Source organism: Lepeophtheirus salmonis, chromosome 2 (assembly GCF_016086655.4).
Source record: "Lepeophtheirus salmonis chromosome 2, UVic_Lsal_1.4, whole genome shotgun sequence".
Taxonomy (NCBI): domain Eukaryota; kingdom Metazoa; phylum Arthropoda; class Copepoda; order Siphonostomatoida; family Caligidae; genus Lepeophtheirus; species Lepeophtheirus salmonis.
Window position 1 is genome coordinate 39,166,333 of NC_052132.2, and position 19,993 is coordinate 39,186,325.

Here is a 19,993-nt window from a genome sequence, read left to right on the forward strand (position 1 = left end):
AATTATTACAAAGAAACAAAATCATCACAAATGATAAATGTTACTATAATGTACAATGATTGAAAAAGATACAGAAATAAGATTTGCACAATCATTATTTCAACTACACCATAAAAGTAAAATAATCTTATCTACTTTTTTATAAATATCGGTTATTTTTTTAATAATTTGAATTAATACACTTAGATAGTGAGGTAAGCTTTTAATCCATAAGTATTCATTTTATATAAGAAATAATTTTTGTATTTATTTGTACAAAAATAGGTAATGAATTACAAAATAATATATCCCAGGTGACAAAAATGCAGTGGTAGGGTGGAAGGATAATTTAAATATATTTAGGAATAGTTTATTTGTACATAATTTTAACTATTAAGGAATAAAATATCAAAAAAACTAGAAAAACTGCATTAATTTCATTTAAAAAACCATTTTACTAGTATATTGTACCGAACCAAATACCGAGGTGTACCGCAGTTCGTACCGTACCGTGCTATCCCTAACAACGTGTTATCCTTATAAAATTGAAACTTTATGCGAAAAAATCATGTATCATTTCTTTGGTTATAATTAATATATGAATTTTCATATTTTTGACTCCAGAAACTACTTCATTGTATGATCTTTCGATATAGAAATATAAAAAAACTGATATTAGAACATTCAAAATTGATGTATTACACAAGTAGAACAACTTATATTAAGGTAGTTAAATATATATTTTATTTATTTTTAATGGAAAGACTTTACAATGGAAAAAGTTATTTTAAATTTTGATAAACTTAAGAATTTTATATTGGTTTCTCAATGTTTCAATTAAGTATGTGTTTGTTAGAGTTGTATTTGCCCTTAATTTGGAACTTTCAATTGATTTCGCACCACGTAAGTTTTTGTTCAGTCCTGTTCTCGTCATCAATCCAAAAAAAACTTTCCTTATTTTGAAGTACTCCCAACAAGAAATCAGTTTCCAAAATATTATGGTAAAGTCGTTTATTTTAACAATTGAGTTATTTTAGTAAAACTTTAAGTAATTTTCATTCACAAATATAGTTTACCATTATTCTTAATGAAAGCCGTATTAAACAAATTATAATCGTTACTAGGAAAACTTCTCTGAAGAAAATTGACAAGGAGGAAAAATGCTAGTTAGGAAATGTACTTTTATTTTGTTCAAACTAGATGATGAATAATCACACATTATAAATTCGCTTAATAATATTTATGACAAATATCCAAACATATTTGTTTGTTCCATTCCTCAAAGGAGTACCTTCAAGTGTGAGCAATATTATTGTAATATAATTTGCTTGCATTTTTTTAAATTCAACCAAATCTTCCAAGAAATGGATCGAGAGGATTGGTAAATAGGGAGGAAGTAAATAACTTAGGGCCTCTTAAAATATGGTAGAATAACCTCCGCTCTTGGATTGTCCCAGAGTTAATGTGGGATTGCTAAAAACCACCGCCAATTCATCCAAGGAATCCCTCTAATACCAAAAAAATATTTGCATTCCCTCGGGCTGCGCCGGTAACTTGGGGTACCCCTGGATCCTTAAAAATCACTGCTTCAGCATCACATACATCCAAAGAACCATTTGATACCAAAAAATAGTGTAATCCCTCGATTTACCAATTGAAACCCGCATTTTTTCTGTGTTTTTACGATATTTAACTCTTTTTTCTGACGAATGATTAGTTACAATCAAATAACATTATTTATATTTCAATAGTCATATCAAGCGAATTTATAATGTGTTATATTCATCATCAAGTTTGACCGAAATATGGGCAATTTTCGTAACTGGCAATTTTTTCCAGGCCAATCTTCCAGGGACAAGTTTCTCTAGGGCAGTTTTCCACGCATGATTATAATTCTTATAAATATTGTATCCTAAATGGTAGATGTTGATTCATGATTACCCATGATGACGTCGTGTAGCAAAGATTCTTCAATGGGATGACTTATACGTTCGATTCGATCGCATGTTTAAGATTAAGAAAATGGACTTAATTGAATAATAAAAAAATAACAATCTCTATCGTTCTCATTTACTTAATGACGCATTACTAATTAAATTCATTAATGTAATCACTGAAAAAAATGTATATTCCTAATTTATTTACGTGAAATAATAAAAGCTGGGCATTCATACCAGCAAATAAGTAGTTAACTGGTATTGTCTGAAAGAAAACTTAATTTTCTATGCTTGTTGTTTAATAATTAAAATCACCTATTTTAAAACAATTTTTTTAAAAGAAAGTTTGGAAGAAAAATTCTATAACAAAATTGTCACATTTTTTTATTTTTTTAAATTTATCTTTTAACAAGAATGTTACAGAACTGTACCCATTTTTAAGAACCTATGAGCAATATCTTTTATATGCAAATAACTAGAGTTGTAAAAAAAAATACATATCGATAACATTAAATGTATCAGTTAACTAATTTTAGAGTAATATTATTATTATTTTACATGAAAAAAAATTTATAGACAAATTGTTAAAAAATATACACTGCTGATATGTAAAATTAAAAAAGAAGCAAAATGGCGCCATACAAAGAGATAATGAACCAAAAAAAAAATCAATATTTTTGAAGTCCTATTTTTTTATTGTAAAGGTAGCGTCCATTAAAAAAATATTTTTTCTTACTAAATAACAATTTTTTATGAAAAATTATATATTGATGACTTTTTTTTAGGAAATACATTTCTTTTCTTTTTCAATTTTTTTGTCCGTTTGATTATTCAAAATATGAAATTCCGTTCCTGCAGATTGAATAGAATAAATTTGAACAGAGTATTCTTTATTTGAGTAACATTTTTCGGATTGCTAGCTGACCATGAGGGTACAATTCTGGTTTCATCATCAAGATGTCAGTGTCTTAAATCTTTTGTATGTATATTTTAAAGAGCTAAGACTAATTGAAGGTCTCAAAATCTGATATATTCGAGGCAGTGATTTATCTTTGTTATAAAAATATTTATACTGCTTCTCATAGATGATACATCTCGACTAATGAAAATAACTTTAATAGCAATTGCAATATTGGAGAAGAGATTTATTGAATCCAGATTGCACTACAAACAATCAATACTGGTTGAAAACTTTCTGCCATAAGACTTTTGGGCAACACTGTACATAATTGTGACGCTTTTTTATCTGTTTTTTTACAAACCGACAGGGCTTGCCTGAGTTACGCAGATTTTTAACTGAAATTTACGCAAAATTATCTTTGTCAATCCTAAACATATCTTATAAGCACTATTTCTTGTTTAATTGCTGTTAAATATTAATTACAAAATATTGTCAACTATCTAATCTACAAATTGAAGTCTGTTTTTTATTATTATTATTGAGAATTTTCAATCTAAAAATAATTATAAATACAAAATCCCATAATAAATTAGTCACTTTGTTTAAAAAGAAAAAGCTACTTTGAAAAAATTGAGAAATCATTCAAAAAATAATTATTAATTATATATAATATAAATGCGCCTTCATTAATCAGAGAATATAATATACAGTCAAGTCATGCATGGACTCAAAAATGCATTCCCGTATCATTATTGGTATTGTTAAATATGCTGCATTATGTATCAAGGTATGGTTTTGCAATAGTTTTTATTGATTCGAGTGTATACATCTGGATGTCTTCATGTTACACTAAATGAATAATAGATGTACGTGTATAATATTTAATGGCGCAGGATCATTAAGGAAATGAATTAATCAATGCCAAATATTGAGGATCATTCATTGCACAGCATTAATATAACCTGTTGTATGCAGAAATAGTTGTATGTACATGAAAGGTTAGTTATGGTTAAAGGTGTATTAAATATGAACTGTTTGTTTATGAGTAAAATAAACGTACAATAAATCTAAAATTAACTTGGGTATCTGTAATAGCAGAAGAATGTTTGGGAAAATAGCAGCTTAGCTGTCATGACGTCTTATAAAATTAGTAACAAGCCCCTCTGTATCTAGGAATAATACAGAGAGGGATTACTCCCATGTTCTTTATTACTCCCTCGACCAATCTTCAGTATTACTTCAAAGACAGTTCGTTGGTCTGATGGAGTAAATATATCACCATATTTTATACTTATACTTAGTCAGTGCAGGTCCATCTGAGCAATTAAAGGAAATTAAAAAAAGGTAATGAGAACAACTTTGGAAGAAGAAAAATTGCCTCAAATTTCCAAATAGAAAATATTTTTTTAAATTTCAAATCATTTTTTCAATTACTCTAGTTATTGTAATGATGTAAGTTAGATTTGCACTTTTTAATCATCAACTCGCGTTTGCATGTTTTAGTAGTTGGCCATATGAACAGTGTTTTTATTTTACAAAGCTGTTATCATAATCCTTTTATTTTTGCAAAGATGACAGCTAAGTAAATGATAAAGTAATCACGAGTGGTTGTGCATTTAAAAGACAGAGAGTAGCAATGAGATTTGTTGATGAGTAATAAATACAAGTCCTTGTTGTATTCAAATAAGAATTTAAGATCGATATATGAGCAATTCCAGTAAATATCCTAGCAAGATACAGAAGGGGATTTTTTGTTTCCTTCAATTTTTCTTCAAATTTTTATGGTTACCATGTCAATTTTTTTGGAGTTTCTTAATCTTTTACTTACGAACAGAGTATTTTTTTTTACACTTCTATTTATCGTACTCATTTCAGCCAGAGGAATAGAATAAATAAATATGGATTCATTTAATGTTTATTATCATTTCAATACGAGAATCAATATACAGATTAAATAAATTAGTTTATTATTTTGAAATAATTATGAATCTGTATTAATATTAACCAAACTATGAAATTACAATATTCAAACTCAATTCATTCCAGAGATCTGTTTGAGTATTGAAAAGTTGGAAGAGTAACGCAAATTAAATATTAACTTTGGAAAATCTAAAGAATCAAATTTATGATTTTACTTATCAAAAGTAAAAGCTGATTATATTTTATATCTGGAGAAGAACAAAGGTTACTCGTCGTAAAACGTGTAATAATCTGTTAGGCTGACGAAAAAGTAATTTCTTATTTCTCGCCTTTTTTTAAAACTAAGTATATCTTATTCACTAATGGGCACATCAGATCATACGATAAAGTTTTGTAAAGGTGTGAGTGTATACTACAAATGTTTTTTGTGGTTGTCCCGTTTAGTCGTGAATTATTGTGTGTTGAGTATGAAGGCTTCAAAGGAAGAAATTCGCTATTTCTTTACATTTTCCCTACCTGAAAGGGAAATACACGTGTCGAAAACGACCAGGTAAATTTGGGATGTATACAAGGCTGATACTCTTTCGGTTCGAATTTCACAACAGTGGTTTGAGTAATTTTTTTTCCAATCTCAATTTTGATCTTGACTGTTTACAACTCGACTGTTTGAAACTGGCGATCGAACAGAAGCGGCCAGCATTTGTGAATAGGATACAACAAGGCATCTTTGTCTTGCACACATCTTGAATGACGTGCTAGAAGCTGAAGGAGATCAGATGGAAGTTCTTATGCATCTATCCTACAGTCTAGATCCAGCACCAAGTAACTACAACCTGTAACGGAATATAGTTAAAGCGATTGGGGGTACAAATTTGGCCTCAATAGAGGTCTGTGAAAATTGTTTGTTCTCTATTTAGTAATTATATACAAGAACTTCTACGAGAAGGGCATTATGAAGTTGGATTCTCGTTGGCGGCCAGTTATCAAACAGAAAAGAGCATACTCGGTTTAAATTGGATGATTGTAACCCTTCTTATAAAGCATTGAAATAAAGCAATAAATACGAAATTACTTTTTCCTTAATCTCTTATAATCTGATAACTTTTTTCATTTTGTGCTGTATGTGAATCCTAGTTGAAAGTTAAAAACTGTTCTAACTAAGTTTCCCAATTTTGTAGTTTTTTGATGTTCCCCGGAAATGTATCACTTTTTATATCTCAGATATCATAATCGTCGTTGGTATACATATATTTGCAAATTGCCGATAGTTTGTACAAGAAGACAAATCCCCACTCAATTTCATAAAAAAAAACATTCTAGCTTGTGTATGTATTGCCGTGCCACACGCGTAATATATAAAATGATATTAATATGACAAAAGAAATAAGATCACAAAGGCTTCTATTTATTATATGAAATGCAAATATAACAGATATTAAAAAAAAAAAAACACTTAAAATCAAACAATACACAATTGTATACATTTGCTTCAATGGATCTGTTATTATTTTTTTAATAGATTCCTTCCATTTCAAAATTTATTATCTCTTATCTCTATAGAAAGAGTAAAAGTTATCATTGAGGGGTTGAAACTATGATTAATTAAAAAGATAATTTTGATAGAAATGATCAAGAAAAATAAAAAGATATTTGCAAATAATAAGCCAAAGTTTGTTCATATGATAATAATGGCTTTTTTGTCTTTTATCTCTCTTGCAAGAATAAAAATGTCTGTCAAATTATCAGGCCTTGCAACTATATCAAATAATAAAACAGTTAATAATTATTCACTTTTGGTTATTTAGTAAGTCCCTAAAAAAATGCATGTATTCCACCTTATTTTTGCAGTGATCATTTTGAAAATTTAGTAAAAGTTTAATGTGTTTTAATTAAATAAATACCAACAAGTGTTGTTGGGTATATTTATACCGGGATATTGACCCAATCAAAACGGTGTTATACTTATATTTATATGATATTGGAATCGGTACTTGATTGGCCAACTGATGCCTTAACCCATCTCTCACCCCGAACAACATCGTCCTTTATTTAGAGGCAAGAATAATAATTTTATAAAAAGAAAGTCCTCAAATTTCTTGAAGGGATCCTACCGCAAACAAAAGTCATATGAAAGACTCTGTAAGTGCATGCCAATTACTCTTAACGACAGTTTCGTTATATTTATTTAATTTTAAAATTATTGGTATAGCAGTACTAAAATATTGTTATTGTGACAAACCTAATGTCTACACATAGTCTGCTATATACTTTACGTAAGAAAAATACTGGGTGGCACATTGAAATCTGAGCACTTACTAATTAAATGATGTTTGAGTGATTAAAATTAAATTGATACATATTCTTATATATTAAAGTATAAACAATTAGTTACAAAAAAAAACTTGAGCTGACACTCACGTCGAGAAAAAGATACTTGAACCTGATCAACGAACTTACATTCTCTCACTCCTTGACACTGGGCGTCTCCTGAACCAATGTCTACACCGTCAGCAGGTCTGAAACGTTAGAAAGGAAGAATAACAAACTGACCCGTATGAGTGGAAGAAAACAGTCAAGGGCAATTCCCTCCAGTCCACGAGGTCCCATGCAAGAGATCTCGGGGTATCCCACAAAACTTTCAACAAAGCTATAAAAAAGTGGGTGAAGGTGGTGAGCCCACTTTTTACACCAGCAAAAAGAGAAAAATATATTTCATTCATTGTAAGACTCTTTTGAATGAGTCTTTTGAGCTCTTTTGAACTGTTTTATGACACTTTTGGCCCTCTACAGCCCTGATTCCAACCTGCATAGTCCGTCATCCAAACATCGATATCTCAAAGCCACTGTCAGTCAGCACTGGGACGGCATGACATAAACTACATCCACAGCGGGTGCCAGATCTACTGACACCCCCTTAAGCCATCGTTACAGCTAAAGACAGCTACATTAATTATTAAAAAAGCTCAGATACACCTATATTTATAGTATTAATTTTGTTAAAATTCTATGGTTCATCAAAAAATATTATTTTGTTGAAATTTAAAGTTCTAAGTCTTCCTATTTTAATGGACCACTCGGTTTATAATTTATATTTGTCATTTCCCTTCCATTTTACTCTAAATAAAAAATCAACCGATTTATTTCAAATTACTAAAATTGAGTATTAAATTTGAAAATGATTGCAATTCAAATAAGCTAATTAACAATTTACAAAGATTTTATGTGCTAATGATTCTCTATTTTCTATAAAAACTTTTCCCTGTCTTATGCCTACTCGTATCGTAGTTAGAACTACTGTTTTAAACTTAGTAAGTTGGTTGGTGTTATTCTGAAGATTTTATCAATTTGAAACTTTGACGGTTCAAAAAAGATTTTGGATTTAATTTTCCTTTTTTTAAATACGAGGCAATTTTTTTTTTTATATATTCAGGGGAGTGAACATCATGAAATCTCAAAAAGCACATAAACATAAAAATAAGAGTGTATTTTGATAAGTTGTAAAAAACAAAATTATCTTATGAATAATTCCTCCTTGTATTGAAACGCAAACATTATCAGCAGGAAAAAAAGCTCTATAGTTATGTCGTCGGTCAGATATTATTCTCAGGCAGGTTTTTACATAAATCGAGATTTGAGCACTTTTTCATATCCAATGCTATCAATTCAAAAGACGTCATATCAAAAACAGATAATTAAACCTACAATAAAAATTCCCTAACTCAACAGTTATAAAAAACTTTTTATAAGAGTTTAGAATTATAATTACATATGTACGTATATTAAATAAGATACCATCAAAAAGAAGAAGCCAAAAATAAGGATAATGATTAAACCAAAACTCAAACCCAACTTTTTAATAGAACTTTAGATCAAAGGAAGTCTGTAGAATATATATTTCATTGAATATTTTAGTATGCATAAGTTTTACCAACTTCTTTATCGTGTTTCCACCTTATGGGAGAAACTTGAGCCTCTCCTAATAAAGGTGCACTTTAGTATATCAAAAATATTGCTCATAAATAGTACCCCACTTCTCTCAAAACAGCTCCTTTGTAGAAGAAACAAAGATTTCATTAATGTAAAAGCATTTTTGCACAAATAAATCCTCATTTACTTTGTTATTTTATTTCTCTGTACAATTTAGCATATGATATCATTTATGTCAATCAAAACTTATAGTAGTTATAAAACAAATGTAATTTTTCCAAATATAAATCTTTATTTTTCTACAAAATGAGCTACAGAATTTTCCCTTGAGATAAGGCATACACGAGACATACAAACTTAATTTTTATTCCAACTTCAATATCAAATCCTAAAATTTCACATTTTTTCTAGAATTAATTTGTACGTAAATCAAGTCATTTAGAAACATTTATGAGACACTTTAAGCTGCCAAAGGCTTTTTTTAAATTTTATATACACAAATATATTTTCAATCTATGTATTTCTTTGACTCATACATATTCTGTTACTGTATTGACGAATAAATGTATGTCAAATACATTGACTTTAAATAGAAAATTATTCCAAAAATATAGTTATATATTATCAGAAAATATGTAATGATTTGTGTCCATTGAATTTATTTTGCGCATAGTTAAGCCCAGTGTTATTTTCCTATGAAATCCTAATATGAATACTTCCTTTGGAGGTGAAAACTTAAAAGGAAGTATTCATATTACTAAATACTTGGTAGTACTTGGAATCGCTCGGAGTTATTGGACGTCAACGCACCAAAAAAATTTGCTTAAGTAATAAAGATTGGCTTCATTAACTTATTCGATAATTCCTCAACAAATTGTTAGTGTTACTCCCAGTTTTTTATGTGCACGTTCTCACGTAGTTACATGAAAAATATATATTAAGGCAAATAGCATGAAAGCAAGATACATTGTTCAAGTTTCGAATAACCTACCAATTGCACGCTCATAAATGCCTAAGATTTACACCCCTAAATATATGTACTCCCCTTTTCTTTTCTTATTAATATGAGACAATGAGCTAAAACTCAACACGCTCCTTGTTAAAATTTAGCATTTTTCAACTTTTTATCTCAACTCATTTTAGATCAAAATGCATTTTTCTTATTGTAACATCGAACAAATATGAATATCTTTTTGACAAAATAAATAGATATTATATGAATTCAAATGTTTAAATAAAGCTTTTATAGGAAAGAAAGAAAATTTATGAGCCCATGAAAAATAAATATATTTATGTTGTTTGGTCATTTAGTTCTTTGTGTTTCTGTATATAAATTGCATTATACAAGGTCAATTGTCGTACAATACCTAAATTGTCATTTAACTTAACCTTAATTTTGATGTGCTGAAACAGTTAATAATTAACAGATAATAACTCCCAGGATATTCGATAAAAAAATTAATTAAGTATAGAATAATGAAAATAAATATAGATTTTTCGTAAAATGAGGAGTAAAAAAGCGTTTAAATTAAGAAGTACACAAGTTTTTTGTTAGTGAGTGTTTGAAAAATCAGGTGAGTAACAGCGAGGGCTTGTATACCAATAGCAAATATGTAAAAATTTAGTACATGAGTACATTTGTGTATTCAAAACTCGTATAACTCTCGGGACACCATTTTACATTTAAAATATGTTGTGCTTTTTAAGTTAGTCATTTATTTTTTGAATACTCTACTTTTTTATATGAAGTAGCAGTCTCAGAACATCCTACTAAAAAAATGAAAAAGGCATACATGTATGTAAATCCTATTTAATAAAATGCAAAGTATACTTTTAAAAAATTATCATTATATTTTTTGATTCATTCATCTTAATTTAAGTTGAAATAGTTCTTGTTCCTAATATTTAAAAATCACATTGTCAAAGAGAAAAATATTTACATTCTATGTACAGTCATTTCAACAATGACTTGAGTATACTTATTGTATAGAACTAATTATTTAAAAAAATGATTTAACCGAATAACACAATAAATATCATACTTGATATATGAGTTTTTGTGTCCTTAATTTGAACAACTTGACAATTTGTAGAATTCAAAACTACAAGTATATATTAAATTAATGATTAAAGTAAAAAACAGCAACCAGAGTCAGTCAGTTAATTTAAATATGAAAAAAAAATCTCAATTTCAAATTCAAAAATATCGTTTTTTTTAAACTATCAAAATTCTTCATTTTTGACAACCGATTTTAAAAAACCAACAACATTTTTGTTTTTAAAATAGACAAGGGTTCTGATTTCAAAAATGAGAAAATTAGGAATGTATTTTGTAAAAGATATTGTGTTTGAATATAATCAATTTATATTGTATAATATATAGTCTAGAGATTTACTATAGTAATATTTATGTATCTGTTACAGGAAGAGTTGAGGTCAAAATTTTGGCCTAGGAGTTTTTGTCAACACTCTAGACGTATATATTTTTTTTCATCATGGCTGGGGATTTGGATTCTACTACCATCGATTTTGGATTCGATATTGAGGAAGCAGTGGCAGCTAGATTAGCTGTGAAAAATAAAAAGACAGTCCAGCTTCGAGAATTACTTAATGGTACTAAATTTACGAAAACGGAAATTCGTACAATGTACAGAGGATTCAAACAGGTAATTTTGACCGAAGTATAATTTTGTATATAGTTTTTTAGTGATCAATTGAATACAATCTTTTAGTTAGCAACATTAATATATATTATGAAATCACTTCAAATATTTATTTTGAACAGTGAGTTTATAATCAGCATAATTTGTTGTTCCATATTTTGATTAAATTCTTATGCAAAGGCCATAAAAATTAGTTTACAAATTGTACCAAATTGTATATTACACACTTTGTTTTTCCTTGATCGAAAGCTTCATTATATATTCATGAAATGCAACAAGCAATGTCTGAAATAGAAATTTAATTTTAAGAGGTCATTTTTTTAACGTTAATATTTATATAAAATACTATTTTTTTATATTTCAAAAAGGAATTGAAATATTTGTCTTAATATGATTTATTTTCATGTGTCTTCATATTATTTTTTTTTTCTTTTTCTTTATTAAAAATAACTTGTCATTACACGGAAACTGACCTTCGTTCTTAAATATTTCCTAAAATTTGAAATATTATGCAATTATATTACTTTAAAAAAAATTTTTTTTTACTGAAATACCATGGACACTGATTTGAATCTGTGTGGCAAACAAATGTTATTGAATAGGATCTTGCTATTGTTAAATACCTCGACGGCAATGCTCAAGGTGCCTAGTCACAAGAAGCTAAAAACTTAATCGCCATAGCTCATAGACAGCACGATCGAGAGTTATTCTCTTGAACTTGATGTGTGTACGTTCGCGTCCGGGTGATTCCTAGAGAAAGAAATATACTATATGTGTATATGGATTTCACCAAAAGATTCCAAGGTTAAATGGAGTAATTGTAATACTATAATGTTTACTTATACTTAATCAGTAAAACTCCATCTACCAATAGAAGTACATTAAAAAAAACTTCTCAGAGATAATATATTTTGGCTCCTTGGAAACTCAAGTAAGAAATCTTGCTATAGGAAAGTTTAGTGGATACTTTTTATTGGGAGAAAGTTTATAATGAGAAATTGAGCGGGTAAAAATCAGAATTTTAAAAATCGATAATGGGAGTTGCTGAATATTTTGCAAAACTATAAAAAGACTTCTCCATTGCAAATTTCAGGACAATTGAACGTATTTTGAATATTCCCCAATTCAGGTAAAAAACATAAAAACATAGACCAGAGAGGTTGCTTACAAATACTTCAATATTTTAAAGAAGAAACAATAAAAAAATAATTTTAGAAAACATTTAAACAAGATCTTTACAACCTTGATCACTGAATATAGACACCTTCAGCATCTATCACAATCGTTTATCGTCAGTAGAAGGCTTTACAGAAATTGGAGCTACTATGGCAGCCTTTAGTGAGTACACATTTGGTGTTGAGTTTCTTCTCCAAAGTGCCCCACGTAGAAAATTCCAGAATGTTCAAATCTATCGAGTAAGGGACCACATCTATTTGCCTCTTTACTCTAGAGCCTCCTGGGATTCATGCCCAGTTTCAGAAAGTGGTTTACCATTTAGAACTCCCAAAATTTACACACTTCAGCTCATGTTTTACACAAATTATTTTTATACCAATACACAACTTTTCTGGATACCACGTTTTCAAAATTCCAAATTTCAAACCCCTCTAAAACGAACAAACTTAGAGTAAGCTTCATTGTGGCAGTGATAATTTCGTCAAACAGGACGAAAATGCTCTATGTGTACATGAAACAATTACTTTTATGTCTTTTTTTTAATGAATAGATATGAAATCGTACAAGGAATATCTTAAGGATTTATTTAAAAAAGTTATTTATTTATTGTTATTTTGATAAGATAAAGTAAAGGGTTTCTAACCAAACAATTATTCGAATTCTTAAATACTCTCATTACAGGAATGATATAATTCAACTCCTTTTTTCATTCCATAGCTATTTTATTTTGAAACCGTCCATATTTTTGCAAAAAAAAAAATTATACTATTTTTTTTCATACTAAACTCCTATCAATTCTTGAGATGCTTCCTACCTACATCTAAAAATATAAAAAAACATCTTCTATTACTAGAAATTCCCTACACTAATTCAAACCTTTTCCCATTTATCAGTCTATTAAAAACAGAGATAAATTTTATCTGAGAAAAGAGTGCTTTTTTTAATCAGAAAAAACCCCTTTCATTTGGATGTGTTCCATTGCTCGTGATGCCTTTATGTGTTTTGTTATTTATGATCGTGTTTGTATTACGATGTTGTTCATTCTATTTTCAGGTTCTTTAAGCCATGTACTTCTTGTTTTTGTTTATTGGTTCTTCTATATTTTCCTTACGTTATTTTTATATACTTCTTTTCATGAATATGTACATTAATCCTATATTTATTTTTGACAGTATTTCTTCATATATTTACAAAACATTATCACAGTCTAGATCATTTTTGTCCCTATCAAAATAATATATGTGCATATATTTATTGCGTGTCAATCAATATAAATTATAAACTTATGCTGAATATAACCCCTCCTTTATTTTATTTAGCACCCTATTTTCTGCAACAGTTTCAAATAGGCAGTGTTTTAGTACATTAGAATTGGCAATAATCGGCCTTTTTTGAAGTATCATAATTGGCTCAATACTGCTCAAATCATGTATTTGGTTTTCTATATTTACTTAATTTTCCTGTCTGAAAAACGCTTGTTTCATGTTTTTTATGAATTAAATTGACATAAAATCTAAAAATTCTAGCGCAAGTTTATAAATTTAAGGACCCTGCATCATAATCTATCTTTATTCAATTTGAACAGTAACCAACTGTAAATTACCAGAGGGCAGAAGCTCTTTTTTATATCCACACAGATACAAAACTTAGCCTCTAATATTTTTAAAAGATAGAATAGTATTTTTAATCACAAATTATTTTATAGAATTTAATTTTCGTTTAAATTGATAGAAATTAGTATTTATTATTCAATAGACCTTGAATAGATAAATTTGACTCATATTTTACAAAAAAAAAAGAGGTTCTAGGAAATTCTTGTAAATACTTTCATGCTCACTTTCATCCATTGAAAGTGGAAATACTGTTATGTAATGCTAGTAACATATATTGGACAACCTGGAATAAATTAACTCTTGAGCACGTAGAAGAACTAATCCTTTAAATTTAAAAATATTTTTCAATTAATTATAATCATAATTACGATTGATATATTTATGTGTCTTCTTTCCAAGCCCTCATCAGTAGAAAGTTAAACACTCAAAAAAAGTAAATAATTTTTTTATTTGCTAATTTAATTATTTTATACATAACCAAGAATCAGTATCAGAATCGCCCATAAATATGGTATCCAAATCGGAATCGGCTCAAATTTTGGTATTGGTACATCCCTAGTTTTAAAATATTTTATTTATGAAATGAACGAAGGAATTGAATTAAAAAACACCCGTGTATTGAATGAATTTTTGTAATCAGTTTGGAGTATTACTGTTTCAGTCTTTATTTATTAAGTCTAGTCCAGCCTTAGAAGTGGTCCTATTGGTCCTAGGGACCGGTTCTTACAACTGCTGGTCCTTGAATTTAACTTTGAAATGTTGTGGACATATGAATCCAAATAAGATCCATATCTGATATGTATTGAAAAGTCGACTTTCACTAACTCTTTCCCACAGACCGGTGTTTTTCTTCGCTAAATAAATTCAACATGAGCCCAAAACTGTTGGCCTCCGACGTTGAATTGGAATTATTATTCAATTAATTCTTAGTTTTATGGGAACAAAGTATTTAACACAACCTCTAATCTCTAACAAGCCATGTTCTGTAATTTGAATTAAACCAAGAAAAACCGCTGAAAATTCAAATCAGACATGGAATCTGAAGAGCAAAAAAAAAAAAAAAGGAGATCGACAAACTTGTATGATAAAAACAATTTTTACGTTAGTGAGCTCTGTATTCATACAGTTCTATTGTGAAATATTAAGATTTAAAAAAATCTTTTTGTACATTTTTGTAAAAATATCACTGTATTTATTTTATTATAAGAACCAATATGTTGACATTTAAATAGTTTTTAGAACTCAAACTCAAAAATCCTTAATTCATTAAAAAAAAATAAACCAAGAAAAAGCTGAAAAGTGTTTTTTTTAAATGTTTTCTTTTACATTTTTTCTTTTATTATCCTCTAAATACCTCTAAATACAAAAACATATATTTTTTGTATTACATTATATTTTTATTAGAAAAAAAATAAACTTTACAAAATGTTTATACAAATTCCTTTAAAATGTATTTTTAGTGACAAAATAGAAAGCATAAGGAGAAAAAATTTATGTATTTTCTCTTTATTAAAAATTTAATTAACTAGTTGTATCATTAACGCAACAAAAAATTATGCAATATCATTACTTAGATTCTAATAATTTATTCAAGAGAATGTTTCTAAGTATAATAATGAAAAATACATATTCTGTTGATAATTCTATGTTACAAAATTATTGTTCCCGGATTTTAACGGTTGGTTTATATCTGCTTTAATATTGTATTGGTGGTCCACAATTTTTTTTTTTTTTCTTTTTAGTGTATATTAGGAATTCAAAATTTTGTTTCTACATGAAAATACAAGTAAAAGATAAAAATTATACAACTGATACCTTCAGTTTTTATAAAGTTTTTCAAACTTTATTCAATTTATTTTCTTTGCGGTTTATAATTTCCTAATTTTAGACTTCCCTGATTAAAATCTGGTTATTATTGAAATCAAAAACATGGAGCTTTAATTTTATTTTTAAAGATAGCCTTCAAAAATGTAGCACTGTATAAGTCACAAAAGAAATGGTTGATTTTTTTCTAAATTTTAACTTATCATAAGTAATGTTGAATTAATAAAGTAGATACGTTAAAGAAATTGCCAAGGGTATTTACTTTAAAGGTGCTTATCGACCTCCAAATGTAAAAAAACTATATATAACATTGATTTACACGACTATTATTATTTTTTTAAATATTTAAAACCATCTGTAATACAGATTAAAGCAATTTCATATGTCCTTTAAAAAAAAAAACTCATTACTAAAAAGTTAAGTTTTTTTTTTTTTTTTTTTAAAATAACAATTTTTTTCTTAAAAGAGTTTTTTATCCTATTTCACATTCATTAATGTCCGTATTATTTCAACTTAACAATTTGAGGATTATAAAATTATCATTATAATATACAAAAACTTATAAATTGTAGTTATGTATTTTTGAATTAATCCTTTCAAAGGAAAAGATCCATTAAAATTACTGCTTTGGGTCATGAATATTATAAAAACATAATTTTTTTTTATTACTTAAACTTTTGTAGTTTAGAAATAGGTAATGGAAATAGAAGAACTAAATATATTAAAGGACTCCTGAAAGGAAATGTAATACTAATATATTTTAGTGGAGCTAATATTTAAATTTTCAAAATGTTGGAGCCCGGACCGATTTAACGGTATTTGTGGTAAAGATGATTTGTTCTATAACAGGTTCTTATAAATTGTGCCCTAGGACCGGCCCTTATCGATATCTTATGGTATCTACACCTGCAGATGTGACTTAGTTACTAATTTGACCAAATCGGCTAATAAATTTTTGCCTGAATCTCTTTTTATAGAGACAAAATACTTGTTGCTTAATGTAGGAGGCGTGCGGCTAAAACGTATAATACTTATGTTTTATACGGGGTTTTTTTCATTTTTCTATTTCTTTTTTATAAATTATGTAACCATAGCAACGAGATAATAAAATAAAAAGGTAGTTTGGACTGAAGGATCTACTAATCAATCCTTCGGACGGTTGAATAGTAAAAAGACCGTACTGATAAAAGAAGTCTGAATGGGGAAGGGGAGACTGATTAGGAAATCTGTCCTTGGACCGATCCTACACTTATCACAGACAAGTGATTAGACGGAAATCACCGAAATTGTTTACTTATGTAAAAAATTTGCATTTTTGTTACATTGGCTGTATTTTTTCTAACTTAAAAAAAAAACTATTTAATTTATCAAATTTTATCAAACTCACCCAATGTTTCCGTAAATATAAAAATATTTGGAAAGAAAATTTTGTAGGAATCATTTTTATTTAAAAATGGAGTCTCCAAAGTCATCTGAGGTCAAGAGCAACAAAGGAAAAAACAATATACAATGTCTGTTGTGGATTAAAAAGTATCAAACTGTATCATCAATAAACAAACAGCTAGGCTGAAAGCTACAAATTCATTTTTTACAATTATGGTTGTTTTAAACCAGTAAATACAATATTCTAGTAAGAATTCTGAAAATTATTTTTGATATGATTAAAAAAAAATTGTAATTTTAATCAAAAATCTGTAATGTGAAGTATGTAGTGTCAATTTTCAAAAACTTTAGAGCTGTTAAACTATCTCTAAATATTTTCAAACGACTCAAGATTTACAGATTTAAACATATTTATGTGTCAGAAAATTCAAAAGTGAGCACTAAAAACTCTATACTATATACAAAACTTATTTACATTTTGTAAGTGAAAATGTATAACCATTGTTTATTTAGTTAGAAAAAACTTTGAGCCCAAAAACTTTATTGATTGAATATAAAAGTTTTAGCTTGTTTTAGTTAACTTTGTGTCATGACTTTTAAACAAATACTTATTCATTATTCTTGATGATACATCAGTTTATGGAAAAAATAAGTGTTTTTTTTTGTAGTCACATAATGTATCTATCCGACAAATAAAGCTACAAACTAGTCATAAAAAAGGTAGCCGTATCGGTGGTTATAAATAGTCGCCTTGGTGTCATACATACCAAAAATATTGCAAGTAACAATTTTGAATGAATTTCCGGTATCTCAATAAACAAAAATGTAATGCAATTTTATATCACATAAAATATTTGACTCATGATTTTCGATATCATAATTTATAAATGACTTAAATGCATTAAGTAAGATAAATTAATTGATTAAAATTATCATAAGAGAATGATGATACTTGAACACAAAAGTATATACATAAATTATTCATAGAACCATTAGTAGGGATGGGCATTTTGTAAAGTGCGAACAGAAGGCGGAGCAAGACTATTGAATTAATAAAAAATAGAATACTCTTGTTAAAAATAGACTACATGTTATATAACTTTAGGGTAAATACTTACCATAATATGAGTAACAAAATCGGACCATGGTAATTAGAGCTCCATAGCGGCATTAATACATAAATTACTGTCAACAAAAAACGTCAATTGAGGTAAAAAAAAAAGTTACAGATTGCGGATTATCTCTGCAAAGGAGATTGCAGACATTTTGAAATGCTAGTCCAAAGGTCAAAAGGCTCATTAAAAGAACAATCTCACCTATTGATGGCTTCCATCAGATTTATTGTAACCAGACTTTAGAATGTGAGGTTTCGTGGAGAAAAGGCTAATATATCCCATGACTACGTCATTTTGGTGTGCAAGGCCTTTAGACCCAGACTGTAAGCCATGGTTGCCGCAGATGGAGGACATTTAAAAAAATAATTGTTGATATTATAAGGTATTGTTATCATATAACATATACTTTTGATACTATGACTAATTTGATTTCAATCATACTAACCAAAACGGTATGATTTACAAAAGCACACACGGCATAATAGGAAGAAAGGACCATGGAAAAAATGAAGCTATAAAGGCAATTGAATTAAGATATTTTTGCATATTTAATTCTAATGTAAATATAAAGTATGACAATGACGCCATATTACAAATCTAGTTATACTGAATATTAATTATATAATGTTCTTATTGATGCATGGATATAAGAGGAGAACATTATACGCTAGAACGATGTGCAAAGTACAGTGAAGAATAATTATGTCTTCTGTTTTACTCAAAGTAGTGGGCATCTTTATAAATTTGAGGATTGTCTGATGTAAGGCTTCTCCAAATTGGCACGAAAGGACTATCTACAAGTATTTTTGTTTAAAAGGAAACAAAATTTCTTGCTATACCCACTCCTCAATTTCAGAATTTCAAAAAAAAAATATTATCATATTACTTTATTTTTTAATGATATAATATATAATTTTATATATATATATTTTAGAAAAGATTACTTTATAACACAGGCGGTCTTAAATACGATCTCTCACTCCCCCAAAGGAAAAAGGGATTCCAAATTAATATCTTACGGAATTCTCTTCCCCCTCTTGTTTTAAGAACCACTAAATAAGAAAGAATGCACAGGTGCCTAAATGCTACATTAATGGGAGGCGCTTATCAAAAAGTGTTTGATGTACTAGTCTGACGAGAATAATTGACTCAAAAATAATCCTAAAAAGTACACAAACATGATAAATAGAATTGTGAAAAGTGAGCTTTTTGTATGTAAAAAAAGAAAGCAAAAAAGGATATGACAAGTAAAAAATTTTTTTTTGAAGAGAGGAGGTTATCGAATAGCATGACGTTTTATTAGATTATCTAAAAACAGCTATTCCTAACGGAAATAAAGACAAATAACATTCCGTATCTAGCAAGGATATTGGCACGAGTTACTTCAATGTCTACCCTTCATTCTTCTCTGAGTCCAACAAAACTTAGATTTATAAGGGACTAAATTTTGTTATAGAGAAAAACCAAGCTAAGTGATTTGAAAAGGTCAATTTTTTTTTTTCTTTTTAAATAATGTTGATTCTTTGATCGATTTCCTTAGTAATATCGTTTCGTT

General features: G+C 28.1%; 1 protein-coding gene across 1 annotated transcript in view; it reads left to right on the plus strand.

Moving 5' to 3' along the window:
* Nucleotides 1-19,993, plus strand: part of LOC121113736 (A-type potassium channel modulatory protein KCNIP1-like) — a 201,907-nt gene that overhangs the window by 78,519 nt on the left and 103,395 nt on the right. Inside the window, exon 2 of the mRNA XM_071886821.1 lies at nt 11,089-11,330. Within this exon, the coding sequence (XP_071742922.1) occupies nt 11,160-11,330 (171 nt within the window). The 5' untranslated portion in view covers nt 11,089-11,159. The remainder of the gene's footprint in view (nt 1-11,088; nt 11,331-19,993) is intronic.